Source organism: Oryctolagus cuniculus, chromosome 3 (genome assembly GCF_964237555.1).
Source record: "Oryctolagus cuniculus chromosome 3, mOryCun1.1, whole genome shotgun sequence".
Taxonomy (NCBI): Eukaryota; Metazoa; Chordata; class Mammalia; order Lagomorpha; family Leporidae; genus Oryctolagus; species Oryctolagus cuniculus.
Genome location: NC_091434.1, coordinates 75494641 through 75514288, shown reverse-complemented (window position 1 = coordinate 75514288; position 19648 = coordinate 75494641). Strand labels below are relative to the sequence as shown.

At 36.8% G+C, this 19648-nt stretch overlaps 1 protein-coding gene across 4 annotated transcripts in view; it reads right to left on the bottom strand.

Annotated features, from left to right (window-relative positions):
- Positions 1-19648, bottom strand: part of TTC21B (tetratricopeptide repeat domain 21B) — a 112222-nt gene that overhangs the window by 56205 nt on the left and 36369 nt on the right. For all 4 annotated transcript variants that reach the window (XM_070070739.1, XM_002712247.5, XM_017342903.3 and 1 more), the window contains 9 exons: positions 18019-18103; positions 16881-16979; positions 14415-14607; positions 13915-14012; positions 13433-13633; positions 9760-9889; positions 5600-5757; positions 3324-3548; positions 1657-1895 (listed from right to left, as the gene is read on the bottom strand). In XM_070070739.1, coding sequence (XP_069926840.1) covers positions 1657-1895; positions 3324-3548; positions 5600-5757; positions 9760-9889; positions 13433-13633; positions 13915-14012; positions 14415-14607; positions 16881-16979; positions 18019-18103 — 1428 coding nt within the window. The remainder of the gene's footprint in view (positions 1-1656; positions 1896-3323; positions 3549-5599; positions 5758-9759; positions 9890-13432; positions 13634-13914; positions 14013-14414; positions 14608-16880; positions 16980-18018; positions 18104-19648) is intronic.

Genomic DNA, 19648 nt, shown 5'->3' with positions numbered 1-19648 from the left:
GGACTTCAAAGTACCTTCCACATATCCAGCAGTGTAATATTTTTTAAAAAACCACACCATCCATACCCACACCCAAACTGTTTATTCTAGGTAAATTTTTTTTTCATTGAATCTGTTTTCTGAAATGCAAGTAACAAAATGTAAGTAGACAGTAACCATAAATTTTCATTAAACATAACTTTTCAACACATCTTTAATTTTGAAATGATGTGGGAGTGAAGGTTCTAAAAATGATGCTTCCTATACACCCTGAGCACTGACAGTCACAGAATAAATTAAATATTCTGAAGTGAGTTACCTTAAAAGAACATGAAATCTTTACTTCAATATTTGCTTATTATTATCTACAAAATTTAGACTAATTTAGTCGAAACATCAAATTATTCAAATAGTAAGTCTTTTATAGATAGCATTAATGTAATTAATCCAAAAAATTTTGATACAGGGAATTCTTATCCCAACATTACATATGACAAGAATTTACATCTACAGTTAATGTGTCAGATATGACTGAAACAGAAATCTATTAAAGATACTGCTATTTTTAGATGATATGATTTAGGTACTCCAATCCATTTTTCAAAAGATAGAGTGTTCCTCAGTTTTTCTGAATCTCTTGGCCCTCAGAATTTGAGTAGGTTTTTCTTTTTTTTTTTTTTTTAAATAAAGATTTATTTTATTTATTTGAAAGGCAGAGTTACAGAAATAAAGAGATGGAGAGACAGAGAGAGAGGTCTCCCATCTGCTGGCTCACTCCCTAAGTGGCCTCTACAGCCAGGGCTGGGCCAGGCTAACGCCAGGAGCTAGGAGTTTCTTTCGGGTCTCCCACGTGGGTGCAGGGGCCCAAGCAGTTGGGCTATCCTCTGCTGCTTTCCAAGTCACATTAGCAGGAGAGCTGGATTGGAAGTGGAACAGCCCAGACTCGAACCAGGCCCATATGGGATGCTAGTGCTGCAGGTGGTGCCTTAAGCTGCTAGCCCACAATGCCAGCCTACTGAGTACTTTAAGCTTTGGTATTTATATAATATAGCTGAATCAGTATTGAATTATTTCATCAGAATTTTGCTATGTTTTTAAGAGCTAAAAATATGAATTATTTTCTTATATGTAGTGTGTTTTTATGTTTACTCTTCTGTTTGAGAGGAAGAGTAACCTGTGTTTATGGGCAAGTTTGTGTCTTGTGAAGTCCCACAACTCCTAAGGGCATCAGTGTGACATAACTTTTAATGCTCCTGCCCTTCACCAAGGAAAATTTGTAATCCACACCATAACTTTCTTTGTGAGAATTGCTATATTGAGAACTAAATATGCCCCTACCCCACTGAGTGTGGTTACATGACACAATGCTGGCAAGTTATTAGAATCTTTGTACCTTCTCAAACACCAAGATTCAGGGGGCTAGAAACAGCATTTGATGAGGAGGGCTGAGAAACTAGAGAAAGCCACAGTTTGATGTCATCATAAATCATATTTTAGTGAGAGCAAATAACTTAGTTACACTGACTGTGATTGGTGGTAGGAGAAGGTAGTAACACCTCATTGGGGAAAGAATCTACAAAGTATCTGTCAACAGTGGAAAGGAAGACTAAAAGTGAAATGGGAATTAATTTCAGGAGGGAGATGTGTCAGATATAGTGGACTGAGATAACTGTTTACCTGTAACAAGTGATATACAACATTTTCTCTTTTCTGTGCTTCAGATAAATATCTGCCATTTTTTCTTTGACCTCTATAAAATAAGGCTGTTCTACTGTAACGTTTCGAAGCATGCTTAGAGCTCGCTCAACATCTCCCTGGACCAGAGCCAGGTCCGCATTGGCGATAGTAACACGCAGCTCTTCAGATGTTCCAGAAAACTCATGGATGGCATCCTGTAAAACTTTTGCTGCCTCATGCTGTCAGGATGAAATTAGAACACTCTTTCAAGAGATTTACCAAATCACAATAGAAAGAGAGATTTTCTAGTAATACAGAATGAACAGTGAATGCTGATGTAAGTATGGTATTCATTATACAAATTATTAGATTTTCTGAAAAGCACAAAATCTTAAAACTAAATCCAGTGACCAAAATAACATGATGCCACAACTATTTGTTAGCTGGATAAATGTTTTGATAACTAAGACAATACTAGTTGCTAAGCAGAGTCTTATAAAGTCTACTATACTTTAGTGAGCATTTACTTTACACACAGCATTAAATTAGCCCATTTAATTTTCACAAATCTCCTGTTAGATAGTTACTGCTATTATTTCCACCTTGCAGTGAGGAAGTTGTGATGTGAGGGTTAAAAAGTTATCTCCTATTCAAACTCAGGCAGCCTCACTTCCTAGTTCACTGCTAACTCCTTGAGGGGCCGAGTCCACAGTCACCACTGTACACACCAACTCTTCACCAGGCAGCAGACCATACAGCAACAACAATTTTGTTATAACTCAGATGAATAGCTGGCCTCATTCAAATGTGTACCTTAATAAATCTAAAGTATTATTCATTTTAAGACTCATCTCAGCTTTACAGATTATGACATTCTAATTCCAGAAATGCTATAATGTGAATAAAAGATAAACTTAAAATTAACTCTATATGGCTGAAATGCTCCTACTTACTAAATGTATTCTAAGTTATGTGTTAAGGAAATAGAAATTCTTTGTGATTTGCAAATTATCTAGAAACACAGTCTTCTTAATTTCCAATTAAATTTCAAAATAACTGATTAGCAACTGCTGAAACCTAAAAAACTGATACAAATGGCATTAAATTCCTTATTTTCCACAAGATTTTAATTCTCTCAGAACTATACTTGATCTATCTGTATATAAATCTGTCTACCTACCTATCTATACCTATTATTATTTTTATAGTATGACTCCATATTGAAGAGTTTACCAAAGTCATATTCAACAAGTATTTTTTTCTTAATTATTAAAATTTAAGGTGAATATTTTAATTTTATTCCAGTATAGCTTATGTGTGCATAAGTGGGTATATCTGTGTAAGTAAATCCTTTTAGGGATTCACAGGCTTAAAACTCTATTACATTATGACCTTTCATGCTAGCCAATATAATTATAAATTATACCATTACTTTTCTTGATAGTCAGCATAAGCATACTAGATTTAAAGTCCTCTAGGAGCTACTTATGTTTCACTTTCAGGGGCTTGCAGAAAGAACATGTCTTAGTACAAAGTAATAACAAAAACTTTTTTTCTAAACTTTACCAATTGTTCTACTGAATCATTTTAGAGTTTTCATTTTCTACTAATGTATACACTTGAATAACAAAGTTCAGGCCTGAACATTAAATTAAAATTCAACCTACCTGTTCTCCATTTAAGCGATGAACATCTACCAGTTCAAGAAACACTGACAAACGATGGCTTGTCTCGACCTCTGTTTTTCTGTATTTTGATTCTGAGGAAGCCCCGGTTCTCCTCATTCCTGGTAAACTCATTGCCATATGCAGAGTTTTAATTGCTTCTGCTATTTCTCCCATTTTCTTTTGTGACTGAGCTTTTATCAAATGGTATAAAGGATATTCTCTCACCTTCAAAAAATAATACAAAGTAATACTTTCTCGAAATGCCTACAACATAAACATGTAATTTGCTACCTATCAAATATTAAATAGGATTGGTGAGGAGAGTGCACATGTGATGTGTAGTTGAAACCTATTTCTGTCCCTTTATGAACCTTCTGATCATTCATTACACTAAGTTAATTCAGGGAAATTGTTGCTTCCAAGCACCCTCCTGAATGACAGAGTGGGGATCAGGTCACTCTACTATGGCAAAAGAGAAAACGCAAAGTTTATAAAACTAACAAGCAGGCTGGTGCCGCGGCTCACTAGGCTAATCCTCCCCCTGAAGGCACCAGTACTCCAGGTTCTAGTCCTGTTTGGGGCCCCTGTTCTGTCCCTGTTGCTATTCTTCCAGTCCAGCTCTCTGCTGTGGCCCGGGAAGGCAGTGGAAGATGGCCCAAGTGCTTGGGCTCTGCACCTGCTTGGGAGACCAGGAGGAAGCACCTGGCTCCTGGCTTCGGATAGGAAGACCTTTCTTTCTGTCTTTCTCTCACTGTAATAACTCTGCCTGTCAAAAACAAAAACACTAACCAGCACATTCAGAAAAATTACCAAGTTTTCAAGAAAAGAATTTCTTTATCTGAGATTTCTTGTACTGACATAGTTATTAGATTCCCAGAAACACAGTAAATGTGTGTATAACCATGTCTACTCTTCCTTATTTTTTAACTTTAGGATTAAATATTTCAGGACAGGTTTCAAACACTGGCTATATCTTTTGACACAACTCCTAAATGCAGTAACAAAACTTCCATATTTAACTGTCAACAGCATATACAGAGAATGACAAAATGAGGAAGAGAAGTCAAGGAGAAGGAGATGATCCAGGATTGATAATGAGGCCACTGTGCAGAAAGCAGGACGTCTACAACCCTACTGCTGCAGTTCTCAGTCTTAGCCAGGTGTTACATTGACCTGTAGAGCTTTGTGTGACTTCCTGTGCCTGTGCTCATTCTCAGGGGGCGGGGCCCCAGCACCAGCTCTCAGGAAGTACTGTCCCGAGAAGCAGGTGGTATCTTCTGTAAATCTTGCCTAGAACTTCAATTTTCCTCCTCATCAAGGGTTCAAGGTCTTGTCTAACAGGGTTCAAGATCCAGTGAACCAAATCAAAAGTCTGAGGGGTTCCTTTCTGACTCTAGGGAGCTTAGGAAGCATTAGGCATTTCTTCTCATGCTGAGGGAATACTGGATGAAACACCCAAAACCTCTTGGATGAAACAGAGTAGTCATTCTCAAAATGACTGAATCTACAAACTTATTAAAAACAAAGTTCCAAGAAACAAATAATTAGTAAAAATGTTTCATCCCTACACCAAAAATATCTGACCTTGGGGCCAGTATTGTAATTCAGTAGGTTAAGCCGCTGCCTGCAATGCCAGCATACCATATGGGCATCTGTTTGAGTGGTTTGAGTCCCAGTTGCTCCAATTCTGATCCAGTTCCCTGCTGATGGCCTAGGAAAGCAGTGGAAGATGGCCCAAGTGCTTGGGACCCTGCACCCTTGTGGGAGACCCAGAAGAAGCCCCTGGCTCCTGGCTTTGGATTGGCCCAGCTCTGGCTGTTGTGGCCATTTGGGGAGCGAACCAGTGAATGGAAGATCTTTTTCTCTGTCCTTCCCTCCCTCTGTAACTCTACCTCTCAAATAAATAAATCTTAAAAAAATGACAATGCTTTACAGTTTTGTTATTTTTACATACATTCATTATTACACAGAACAATAAATTATTATAAAATCAGTTTTATAGAAAAGAAAACTAAAGTGGAAAGATCAAACATTAACTTCAGGTCTTCTGTCACTAAGTTCAGATAGTTTTTTTAATTACACCAGAGTTGCTTCTATTTTTTTCTCCTACTGCTTGTGAATGTAATTTTTAGAAAAAACTTGTAAATTTTTTTATATATATTTGTCAGAAATGCAGTATAGGCTATAAAATATAAAATAGTTGAGTATATAAACATTCATTAATGATTCAAAAATGAGGGTATTAAGTCCTATCCATTAGAGTCTGGAATACTTACCTTGAAATCATAGCTCAGACAAAGTTCAAGAGACTGAGAACACAATTTGTATTTTTCTTGAGACAAATAGACCTGTGCCATCAGGAGATGAGCATCTGCATAAGAGGGACTGTGTTCCAGGCAACGCTGCAGGTTATTATAAGCTGCTTCAATATCACCTAAAGTGAAGGAAACAATGCACTGTCATACCTCAGACAGTTAAGACATGAATATCAGAGAGAGAAGAGTGAGGAGGGTATTTAGTTTAAGGATAGAGCTAGTGTTTAAAGTCCTCTGCTTACAAGGCCATGGCTTAATTTCTACCCTTACTGGTTAGCTTCCTTCTGGTCCACATGAAAGAATAGACCCAGAAGTCAGGCCAGCTCTTGACCTTAATGGAGACATTAGAGGAAATGTGAAGTGATGAGAGCTCAGCACCAGTGTTAGTGGGAGACCTATAAATGCACATTTATTTATGTTCTTTGTAAAAACATTTCAATTTACAATTTCATTAATGTAGGTTATGCAAAACATACAATCCAATAGTGTCACTTTTATTAACACAGAGGATATACTCATAGTCTAATAATCATTCTTTTTTTATTTTTATTTTTATTTATTTTTTGACAGGCAGAGTGGACAGTGAGAGAGAGAGACAGAGAGAAAGGTCTTCCTTTGCCATTGGTTCACCCTCCAATGGCCACCGTGGCCAGTGTGCTGCGGCCGGTGCACCACGCTGATCCAAAGCCAGGAGCCAGGTTCTTCTCCTGGTCTCCCATGGGGTGCAGGGCCCAAAGACTTGGGCCATCCTCCACTGCACTCCCTGGCCACAGCAGAGAGCTGGCCTGGAAGAGGGGCAACCGGGACAGAATCCGGCGCCCCGACCGGGACTAGAACCCGGTGTGCCGGCGCCACAAGGCAGAGGATTAGCCTATTGAGCCGCGGCGCTGGCCTAATAATCATTCTTGCCAGAAATTTTATTACTATAATCACAAAAAAGCCTAAGAATATATTCCAAAAATTCAGAAATGTATGTTACAAGTTTAAAATACCATTAAATACCAATCAAAATATCCAAAGTTTTAGAAAACACTGGCTCCGTATTTGGGAGTCTTAAGATGGAAAGAAATGATTAACATGATAGGAATGGAAGGATTGATCTCGGGCCAGCAGAGAGGAGAAAGAGTCTCTTTAGATAAAAACAGCACAGACTCAAGCAGTGGCTTTACCCAACACTTGCCCCTGACAAGCTGGTCTTAAATAGGTATAAGCAGGTCAGTTCTCCATTCAACCTTGCTAAGAGATTGGGAGAAGAAGATATTCTAAATTATTTGTTATTCAATTATGGTCCTCAACCTTATCTGATGCCACAACAGACAAAATAAACTATCATTAGGGCATCCAAGCTCCCAGAGGTTCAAGCTACTGGTAACAGAAATCCATTGAAGTAGAGTGCTGTTTTCAGAGATAGAGGACTGATGGACAACAGCTTACCAAAGATAGTTTCAAAGTTTACCAGTCAGCCATCAAGTAGAATTAATAGCAAATTATTTTTAATGCAATGTAGGCCAGGCAAAAATAAATAAAAATGCTATGCAGGACAAATTTGAGTGAAAATTCTTTTAGAAAGAGAAAGATTTAATGAGATAACTTGAAGAAAAAAGATTACTACTAAGGACAAAAGCATACAGAAAAATAATTAGAATTTGCAATAAACAGACTGAATGAAGACTGTACAGAATAATTAGGATCAGAATCTCAAGTTTCTTTTAAGAGCAAGGGGAAGGATATGTGGGGTTAGCAATACAAGGCCACAAGAGTGTTTCTGTTATTTGTGGTGAGCCTTGATAATTTATGATAATGAGGAAGCTCGTGGTAGGCCTCCTTAAACAGTTTATGCTAAGGATATAATTCAGAATGGCAGCTGACTATGCCAGGAAAACCAACCATATGATTAGAAGCTTGGGTTCTGAGCTACATATTATCAGCCAGGGTGGGACTGATGAATGCGTTCAATCATGTGGCCAATGATTTAGTCCATGTTTATTTAATGAAATCCCAATTAAAAACTCTAGAAACCAAGCATAGGGTGAGCTTCCCTGGTTGGTAATGATCTACAACTGTCACATGTCTGATGTTTCAGGAAGGTGACTTATCCTGACTGCACGGAGAGGAGACAATAAAAGTTTCACATTTGAGAATTACCCAGACCTTGATCCATGCATGTCTTCCTCTTGCTAGTTTGAGCTGGTGCCCATCCTATTGCAGTAATAAAACTATATGTCTAGTGCTGTCTTGAGTTCTCTGTCATCCTAATAAATTGTTAAGCATGAGGGGGTTGTAGAAACCCCCATATTTGTAGCCAGCTAGTGACAAGTACAGGCATCCTGGGAACCCCACACTTGTGGCTGGTGTCTAAAAATGAGGGTGGTTTAATGTAGGGCCATGACTTTAACTGTGATGTTCAGCCCAATTCCAGCTTGTTGATGTTAGAAGTCATTGCTGCTGGTACTGTAACAAGAACACTATTAATTACACACATGTGAGTATTAGTTCCAATGATTTAAGGCTGCTGTTTTTGAAAATAGGAATAATGTATGAAATGTTCAGCCCCAGAAATTCTGGCAAGTATCACTAGATTGCATATATATAGATATCTATAACACTTTCAGAAAATACAATATTTAATGAATTAATTTCAGAATCATCTCATAGCTGATACCAACCCCAATTTGGAAGAAAGGAAGAATATTACATGGCTTAACAGTAGAAAAGGGAGTGTGGAGCAGTAGGTTAATGTCCCGCTTGTGAAGCCAGTATCCTATATTAGAGTGCCTGTTTTAGTTCAGGCTGCACACCGTCCTCCCCCCCCCCCCCCATTCCAATCTAACATTCCTGCTAATATGCCTAGGAAAGTAGCAAAAGATAACAAGTACTTGGGCACCTACCACCCATGTTGGAGACCAGGATGAAGTTCCTGGCTCCTGGCTTTGTTCTGGCCAGCAGATGGAATCTCTCTCTCTCTTGCCCCTGCTCACTCTATTGTTCTGCCTTTCAAACAAATGCCACAATGTTGGCCCCAATAACATTTTTTAAAAATAGTAGAACTCAAGTCAGAAGGTATTAACAGAATCACTTCTTAAAAATAAAGAATTTTATCTAAGTGCTAGCAAAAGATGTATCATTCTTGGGGCTTTTTTAAAGTTAGTTTCTTAAAAAAAAAAGTGAAATTAATTTGGAGATGCAAGGACTTTGTCTTGACTGTGGAGGAACAGGTTTTTTTTTTTTTTTTTTTTTTTTTTTTTATCCCCTGTGCAAACTGGTGAACTCTTTACTTAGTATAGAGTTGGTCTTCTGTTTATAAAGTTAATTGAAAATGGAACTTAGTGGAGAATGGGACTGGGAATGAGAGAGGGAGGAGGAGGTAGGGGTGGGAGTGTGGGTGGGACAGCGGTATGGTGGGAAGAATATTCCTAAAGTTGTACTTATGAAACGCATGAAGTTTGTATTCCTTAAATAAAAGGTTTCTTTGGAAAAAAATTAGAGAATTTTAGAGGTGGAAAAACTTTTGAGATGTTTTTCTTAACAATTAAAACAGAAGTCCAAAACAGCAGTAAAGGTGATCTCTTACCTCTCTCCATTATATAAGGACTAATTACTTTGAATAGCATTCTGCTGGCAAGGTATGTGTGGACAATCCTAATGTGAGGGTCTATTTTTTTTATGTGTAGTCATTCATTTGTCTATGTTCTAAAAACTATTTGTTCCCCTTTGGCTATAAAATACTATTCACACAAACTAAGCAGGAATTAATAGGCTGAGGTCTGGCCACATTATCTTTGGTTATCACACTAAGTGGCAACTACAGATTAAAGTCAGCAATTCTTATTGCTTCTCCCCAGTCCCATCTGACAGATGTCCCCTGCCCCCTCTCCACCCCAACTTCATGGGGTACAGCTATGTTTTCCCAGGAATTGACTTGTATCACAAAAGTTTATGGTAATTTTCAAAGAATCCAATCCTAAATTATGTAATGTTATGTTTGATTAAGAGTACTAATCTATGAACATATAAAATACATGGATTAGTCTCCAATTGTGTGGCATGCTTAATTTATTTACACACGTTTTTACCAGCATCAGAAGAAAAAGGTCATTTTAAGCTTCGAAGGGATACTCTACCTGACAAGTACTTCACTTTTGCTATTAAGAAGACAGCCTGCAGAAGACCTGGCACAGTTCTTACGATAGTCTCCAAGACTGAGGTAAAACGTCTGAGAAGTGGAGAAAGAGGTTGCCCAGGACTTGCAGGCTAAACAAAAGAAATCAGTGCATCACTTTCTAAGCTTTGCAACAGTATTTTGCTAAAAATAAACATATGCTAACTTTAGTTTGACTAGTGAAAGTACCTATTTTGCTCAGTTTGTCCCCTATTACATTTATTTCACAGTTCCTTTACCATGACCAGACAAGTACCAACTAAGTTGTTTCCCTCCGATGTGTGGTCAGACTAGGCAAATAATGGTTTTCCTTCAGCAATTTTATTATGAAACTGTTACACAATTACTGGCTTGATAACATAAAAAGAACCTCTCTCTTCAAAAAACTTTATTAAAATAACTTATCTGTTCACAGGAAAGATCACTGAGAAGTAGAATTTCTTGCTGGAATTGATAGTCAAAGCAATTGGTGCTCAAATTCTAGACTTTCCTGTGATTTACTAAATTCAGTTATTTTAACTACTCCCCAGAGCACCTATAAAGTCAGCCTTTAAAGATTTTAGATTTATTTTCTAGTAGAAATCAGAAGGTAGAACAAAAACATGTACTACACTAAATGTCTCATACTTTCACATTTCCCCCACTTTTCTATCTGGCCTATTGTATACCTTCAAACATTTCTCTACCTCTGTTAACTAACTAAAACAGTACTAGAATATGGCTCAAGCCTTCAATTTTTCATATTTTTATAATAGCTGTCTACCCAACCAACTTTTTTTCAAAGGTCATCCGGATATTAGGATTTAAATAGCACATGTTCATCCCCTTTGTTTGGCCTTGTGGATGCTGCATCCCTTATATGAAGGATGATCCTCTCTATCCCCCCAACTTCACCTGACACATACAGAGGGAGAGGGAGAAGGATAAAGAGAGAATCTCTTCTATCTGCTTTCAAAAACTGGTTCATTGGTTCAGTCCCAAAATTCTGGCAACAACCAGAGTTGGGCCAGGCTGAAGCCAGGAATCTGGAATTTCATTTGGATTTCCTGTTGCCAGGAACTCAATTACTGAGTCATCATGCTTTCCAAGGAGCATTAGCAGGAAGACAGATCAGAAGAGGGGCAGCAAGGATTTGAACTGACACTACGATGTGGGGTGCAGGAGTTCCAGGTGGTGGCTTAACCTGCTGCACCACAAGCCTGCCTCCACATACAGATTCTTAATCAGACTGTATCCTCTTACAGAAAATCACTTCTGCAAGGAGCCACTGTCGATGGCAAGAAATTGCCACATCTCCGTATCTATTTTGAGACATAAAAACACGTGTACCCAAAAACATACTCAAAATATGACTACTGTAGCTTAGAATACTTCAGCTTCTTTCAATCTCTGCAGCACTTACAATCGATATAGTAAAATTCAGCATTATATGCTATCTCTTCGTCATAATAAGTTTTGCTTCTTTTTTAGGACTAAGTGTCTTGAAAGTCAGGATTTTATATTTCTTTGCACAATGTTACAGTAAAATCTTTAGATATGTGTTTTTCCAGCATAACCAAAAATAGGCAAAGTATAAATGATATGCTGAGAAAGTTCCTTGCTGTTCGCTAAGAATTACCAAGACCAGTCACCACTTTAACTTTACTTTCAGATGCAATCCCAGAAAAAAACAGAAGCACACAGACAACACTTAAGACAACACACATCTGATTAAAATTCAAAACAAAACTCTATCTAAAAGGGACAAGGAAGTTGGGAGACAATTCTGCCTTTCTGGTACTTTCCTCATAAAAACAGCAGTGTAAATGCTGCTTAGGTTCTATCACAGACAAAGATTTTATTAGAGGAAAAAATATGATGTCTAGTCGGACTGGAGACTCAACTACCTCTTCAGACATTAATTTTTTGTTCCACCTAAAATTTATTCTCAGTCCTGCTGCCAGAGAAATCCTTTAAACTGCTGGATCATGCTGGCACCAAATTAAAGCCAGCAGATGTAAGAGCAATGGCCAGGGCCCTTCCTGGTCTGGTCTCTTGTGTGGACTTCATCTCTGACCATGCTCCTCTACCTTCCTCCATATGTGCCCTACTTCTTTCCTTGTATCTCTTTTAACTTCTGTAACAAATGCTCCCTTTGTCTGAAACATCCTATTTTTAGATAACCCTTCAAGTCTTCCTTCAATGTCACTTTCTTAATAAGGTCTTCCTGACCACCTTATCTAAAATCACCACTGCTTCTACCTTGCTCAACTCTTTTCTTTTCTCCTCTGTGATATATGACATAATTAACCCCATTACATTATCTGATTCCTCTTGCTGGAATACATGCCTTGGGGCAAGGGTTGTTGCTTGTCTCCCACAAGTCATTTCCTCAACTCTAAGCGGAGTGCAGGGTACTCTAGAAACCTATGTAGAATGACTCCTGAATACTGAATTAATACTGAAAAAATGCATTCCAGTCTCCAAATAACTGAAAATGGATCATGACTGAGAGACTGAGATCACTCCTAGGTATGATTCTTCGAGGAGTCAACAAAGTTATGAAAACCTGGAAAAGGATATGGTAATAAAATCAGGGTGAGTTCCCTAAGGGAAGGTCATTTCGCTGTTAATGCAATCACTGAGGCTGTAGAGCAGGGAGAATGCTGAGAACTTAGCTTTTGGTAATGAATGATCTCTTGTGCCCCTGCTGACTCCCCTGTGTTGAAAAGTGAGCTCAGTGGTGCCAGCACTAGGCTAACAATGCGGTTAAAACACTGACTGTGATGCTCGACTCCACTATCAGAGTGCTGACTTGAGTCCCGGCTACCCTGATTCCGATCCAGTTTTCTGCTGATTCAGTTTTTCTGCAGAGGATGATGGCCCTTTGACCTGGCCACCCATGTGAGAAACCAGGATGTAATCAGCCTTGCCTAGCCCCAGCTGCCTAGCCCCAGCTATTGTAGCCACTTGGGAAGAGAACAAGTGAATGGAAAGATTGATCTGTTTCTCTCTCTCTCTCTCTCTCTCTCTCTCTCTCTCTCTCTCTCTCTCTCTCACACACACACACACACACACACACACACACTGTGCCTTTCAAATAAATAAATAAATGCTTAAAAAATAAGTTGTTCCAAACATGCAATTGTTCAGGTAAACATGAAAATGAATTTCCAAAATCTGAAGATCTATTTTAGAAATGAGAAATGTTCCTTGCTGACTAAGGAACTGGACTTGCTGTCGTTCCAGGGAGCAGAAGGACCAGCAAAGAGCATCCCCTCCTTTTTCTTAACACAGAGTTTGACTTAACATAGGACATCTAGTCTAATAATTATAGTTACATACTAAGAACTTCATTTCTGAGTATGTCCAAAGATTGGATGGGCACTTGATGGTGACGTTTCAGAGTAGAATAAAAAATTAATAGTTCTTCTAAACTAATGATTTTAAGAATTACAAATAAGTATTTACAACCCAATTCTTATATTATATAGCAATCAATACTATAAATACTCTGATTAAAAACTATCTCAAATAAGAGATAACAAAATTACCATTACATGTCAATACAGTCTAACATGTTAAAGATAACTTACTAGTACTTTCTGAAAAAAATCATAAATGCATCCTTAAAAGTAAGTCCTAGAATTGCTTACCTGCATTGGACAGAAATTCAGATATTCTGTAATAATTTCTAGCAAGAAATCAGGATTTAGCTTCTCAAAATACTGTATGCCAAGAGGTAGATCTTCTAAGTGTGACAAATGAGTGTCTAGGACATCATTTAACAAATCTATAACCTCTTCTTGGCGTTTATTTTTCTTCATTGCAAGAACTGCATGTAAATAGGTTAATTCCTGGAAAATAAGTCATTTTCAGAAATTATTCCATTCAATTACAAAGCCATTTATTTTTATTTAGACTTTAAATGTACATCAAGTGCTATTTACCTGCAACTATTTGTACAAACTTAAGTATTAAGTTAGATGGACTTGTACAGATATACTATATGTGGCTTAATAACTGCAATCACACGGTATAACCAGTGTACGCTTGTCCTTCAAAGAAAATCAATTCAAATGCCATATTTTATAAATAATAGCTAGGATCTATGAACTGATAAAAGAAAATACTATACCGCAGATTTTTCAATGGACTGCTGAATTTCACTCAGGAATTCTAGCTGCTGATCTGCATCCTCCAATTCTCCTTCTATTAATTGACATCGGATACATCCTAAAACAAAATAGGACAAAAATAGTTAAAGCTTACCCCAATTCAGTCACGTACACTCCAAACATGAACATTAATAAGATAGCTGTTTCCTCCACTATAATACATTAAAGTTTCAGATTAGAAAAATATAAAACAAAAAACAGAGTGAAAGCAAAGAAAATGGACAGCTTTGGGGCTACATAGGATGATTTACTATAGAATTTGTAATTTATAAGAGCTATTGTAATAAAAATGTATCATCTCAAGATGTTTATGAAATAAATCATTTTAAAGATACATGCTTTTATTCTGTTGTGGGGTTTAATTTTTGAAATCCATAAATATGCTTTTTTCTTTAATGACAAACATTTGAAGCAATCATAACTTGAGTTTACATTAAGAACATTTATAGAAACACCATACCAGTCAGTGCAGGGACACTAGTTTCGTCAAGCGTTATGGCTGTCTTATACCACTTTGATGCCTCTTTAACTTTTCCTTGTAAGATCATTTGGTATCCAAGTTCGGCAGCAAACTTTGATTGCTGAGGGTTTAATCTGAAAGCCCTTTCTAGTAATGTCTGAGTTTTCTGAAGAATGGGTTGACTACGTCCACACTAAAAAGAAAAAAAAATCAAGTTAAAGTAGAAAGCAAACACTTCCATTTTTTCCTAAATATACCTTCTACTTCACAATACTGAACAAAAAGGAATAAAAGTGTAAAATTTATAGAAAAGTAAAACATTAACTAGATGATTCATTAAGAAGTTTATACTGTATCTAAATTGATATGTCCTAAAGAATAGTGCTTTTATCAAACAGGTATCTTGGGGGCAAGTGTTGTGGGCGCTGGTTCAAATCCTGGATGCTCCACTAGTGATCCAGTTCCCTGCTAAGATGCCTGGGAAAACAGCAGAGGATGGCCCAAGTGCATGGGTCTCTGCATCCATGTGGGAGACCAGGAAGGAGTCTGGCTACTGGCTTAGGCCTGACTCAGCTCCAGCCATTGTAGCCATTTGGGGAGTGAATCAGCAGATGGAATTTCTTTGTCACTGCCCCCCTCTCTCTAATGTTGCCTTTCAAATAAACTAAGTTTAAAAAAAAAGATATCTTGAAAATTACTTTTTTGAATGATGTTCCAGAAATATTTTATGCACTCCTTTTTCAAATTCTTTCTTGATTGTTTTACAAATTAGAGAAGAAAACCATGATTTTAAGGATATATATGTATATTAATCAAAAGCTAGGGCTGGGACTAGAATACTGGTACAGTGGGTTATGCTGCCACTTACAATGACAGCATCCCATACTGGATTATCAATTTGAGTCCTAGCTACTCCAATTCCAATCCAGCTTCCTGCAAATGCAGCTGAGAAGGTAGCAGAAGATGGTCCAAGTGCTTGAGGTCCTGCCACTCATGTAGGAGACCAGGATGAAGTTCCTGGCTTCCAGCTTCAGCCTGGTCCATACTTGGCTGTTTCAGCTATTTGGTGAGTAAACCAGTGGATGGAAGAACTCTGTCTATCTCTCTCTCTCTATTACTCAGCCTTTCAAATAAATACAATAAATCTTTAGAAACAAAAACAAAAATCTAACAGTAGGGTCTGTTTTCCCCCTAAAGATTTTTGCTACCAGTGAGGGTATTTTAAAAGATATCTTAGAATCTCCTTGGAAACAACATCAAAAATTTCAAGAAATGACAATGTTGTTGGAATAAGTGTTTAATTTTTGAAAAGAACAACTTTTCAGAGAAAAATACTTTTACAAATGTTTGAACAAATTTAAAGAATTTCTGTAAGATTATTAGAAACTAATCAAAATAATGTTCCTGACAATAGTTTAAATTTACCTTAAAATACTATTTTTTAAAAGATTTGATTGATTTATTTGAGAGGCAAAGTTACAGAGAGGGGAAGAAACAGAGAGAAAGGTATTCCATCCTCTGGTTCACTCTCCAAATGGCCACAATGGCTGGAGCCGGGCTTATTCAAAGCCAGGAGCCAGGAGCTTCTTCCAGGTCTCCTGCCTAGGTGCAGGGGCCCAAGCATGTGGGCCATCCTCCACTTCTTTCTCAGGCTATTAGTAGTGAACTGGATTGGAAGTAGAGCAGCCAGGACTAGTCCCAGTGCCAACACAGGATGCTGGTGCTGCAGGTGGAGGCTTTAACCTACTATGCCACAGCACCAGTCCCTAAATACCCTTCTGAATTTCAACGTTTATAATAGTAGTGATTTTTCTTCCTCGATATTTCGCCCAATATGACAATCTTTGTTTTTAAATAAGTAGATTCAGTTTATGTCTTTTAACAATTAGTGTCTTTGATTGCTTTCTTTCAACTTTGTTTGCCATTTTGTTTATGTGAAACTTTTCTCTTTTTTTTTGCTAGTATAATTTTTCAATCCTGTCATTCATTATATTGGTTTTAAGATTCTGCTGTGTTTTTCTATTCCATTTCTGACCATCTTCCTTTTACTGGAAGCTTACAATAAAAGTTTGATACCAATCATTTCCCCCACTAAAGTAGTCTATTACTTATTTTAAAATTTCTTTTGTTCAAATAGTTTTATAAAGCAAAAGCAAAGAACAACTCCAGTCATAAATCCTATGCTTTGATTAAAATAAATAATTTTCTATTTCTTTTTCCTTGAAGACATTTCCCTACCCTTCAATGCCTAACAGGTACCACTTCCTACATGAAGTCTTCCTAATGGCCGCTGACAGCTGGAAACCATATCATCTCTGAACTGCCTTTCTCAATAAGGTACCACGTATTTAGATGTATATCATATTTTCACTCTAGTTATATGCTCTTCAGTGCCTCAGCCCTCTGATTTATTATATGTTTTCTATTACAGGTTGTAGGACTCTGGTTCATAGAAAGCAGTCTTACAGTTCTGCTGAAGGCTATGGTAATTTTATAAAAAAGGTGAGCATTCAGTGGTTCCATGGTATCCAGTGCATTTCCCAAGTTTTCCAGCTTGCTGGTAGCCTAAACAAAAATAATCATTATTAATTTTAAATTATACAAAGAAAAAAGAACATAATACATGCACATATACACTAACAGTATATCTTAATATTTTAAAAAAACTCTGGCTTTGAAAATTCTTCTCTGCCAATGGATTCTTACATTGTAAGGCATATTAAAAGTTACTTTAAAAATCCCAAAGTTAAAAAAAATTCTTGCATTTTAGCATGTTTCATGCATGTTATGAATGAAAACCTTTGCGTGGGTAAAGATACATATAATATTCATTTGGCTGTACTTGCCAGGCTTCCTCCCCAGTAAGTAATTCATGATGCAAATGAGATATGAATTATAACATATTTACAAATACTATTATATGAGATTAGCAATTGAACTGCCTAAACAGACTGACTTAAATTTAAAATATTTTCTATAATGAAAAAATCATTAAGGTACTTAATACAAGTAATTTCAATGTAATTAGATTCTTAAAATGTACTGAATATTTACTCCAACTAAGATTCTTTTACTGTTTACTGACTTCTTATTAGGCACTGTTACATCAACAAATTTAAACACTAAACACAATGTTAACCAGCTACTTGTTAACAGTGCTATTTGCTTCAGGCTGGATTTTGGCTCTCATAATCCAGTATACAGTTAAGATGTTCACTACCATTGAAATAGATGTACCTTTTTATAAAGTACAATGAGATTTTACCCTAAGTTCACATAATTTCTGCAAATTCAATTCATTGTAAAAATACTATGAATGATACTTTTTCATATCCAGTATTGCAAGTTACACTGATCTCAGGTACTATCACAAAAATTTTATACAGAAAGATACACAAAGTATAATTAATGATTTAAGAGATTTTCAAGTGTAATTTTAATGATATTAGGTTTCTGCTTTACTAGTTGATGTAAGAAGCTAACCTCTTCATTAAGATGTATTCCTAGCAGTCAAGTAAAAGCTTCAAGGCTCTACTGTATGACTGCCTGCATGTACACACTTGTGTGTACAGGTTGTACAGGTAACATAAATCATACAACTTACCTTCTCTATATCCCCTTCTCTACACAAGTAGTAAAGAGCCAGCATTCTTAACGCATCCACATTTTGACTATCTTGGATCAGTAGCCTGCAGGAAAACATTCCAGTTTATGTTGAAATCAACTTTGATATTTTCTTTTATTCAAGAACTTCGTTTGCTGGTCTAACTATTCTACTGTTCAAATAAATAAATTTAATTAGTAAATGACTCCTGCATCATGAAAATTGACAACCTATTTACTTAAATTTTAAAAAGGTCTTAGGAATTTATTTTTTAGAGATTTTTTATGAAGGGCAGAACTACAAAGACAGAGGGATAGACACAGAGAGGGATGGAGAGATAGATAATTCCTAGATAATAAAAACAAATTAGTATATAGGAAAATATTCTATTAATAATAAGAACAAAAATCAAAACAAAAAATATAAATTTAGTAAGAAATCTACAAAAGCTATTGAAATTCCTACACAACCTTACTCAAGGACATTTTAAAAAGGAACTGAACAAAAAGGATCATACACTATGTTTCTTAATATGGATAATAGTGTTCATTGAATTATTGATAAAGTTTTTCAAACTTCCCTGAGAAAGTGCTTCTGCCATTTAACTTTTTTAGCTCCTCCTGTAAAGGCTGGAGTGTACTTTACCACTCTTTGATGAGGGACTTGGTTATTTTCCTTATATTGGCCAATGGAACATGACCAGCAGTGGCAGTGTGCCAAGCCTAAATTTCAGAGGTTTTGCATATTTTTGTTTGTTTTCTTGAATCTCTGCTACCAATCACCAAGCGAAAAATTTTTCCAAGTAGCTGCCAGTTTTTTGTTTGTTTGTTTGTTTGTTTGGCTTGAGTGAATGAAAAATACCCCTGGAGATGACCACTACAAGGAGGTGCCATGACTACCACAACTGGATCTGATATTTGAAGCAGAAAATCCCAGCCAAGCCTGGTTGAGATCAACAGACCTTGGATTATCCATACTAACAGGAGGAATGGATGCTTCTTATCACATGCTGAGATTTGTGTTTCTTTTTAAAATGCTTTAGTTTGCTTTAATTGTACATGTTAGCAGAATTTGCATAGTTGCATGACCTATAAACACTAGATTAAAAGTCAGAAGCATGACAAGACCAAATCAGTGTTGTTATTTTACATTAGTCTGGATATTCCCAATGAATATAGTTAAAAAGAGAAAGAAATATGAATTTTTAAAAAGATAAATATTGCCATTGTTTCTGTAACTGTTTATCAATAATAATTGACTGAAATGCCTAGGAACAAAATAAACTCTCAAAACAATGGTTCTCATAGACAAAAGATACAACTGCTTCTGTGATACAAATATTCATTAGAAAAATACCAGTAAATCAAAACAAAGCAATATGGCACTGGTGAATTCAGACACACCAACAGTACAATGTTATTTATGTCTATTTTTTTAAAGATTTATTTTTATTTACTTGAAAGTCAGAGTTACACAGAGAGAAGGAGAGGCAGAGAGAGAGAGAGAGAGAGAGAGAGAGATCTTCCATCCACTGGTTCCCTACCCGATTGGCTGCAAAGGCTGGAGCTGCGCTGATCCAAAGCCAGGAGCTTGACTCTTGAGCTTCCCCCGGGTCTTCCATGTGGGTGCA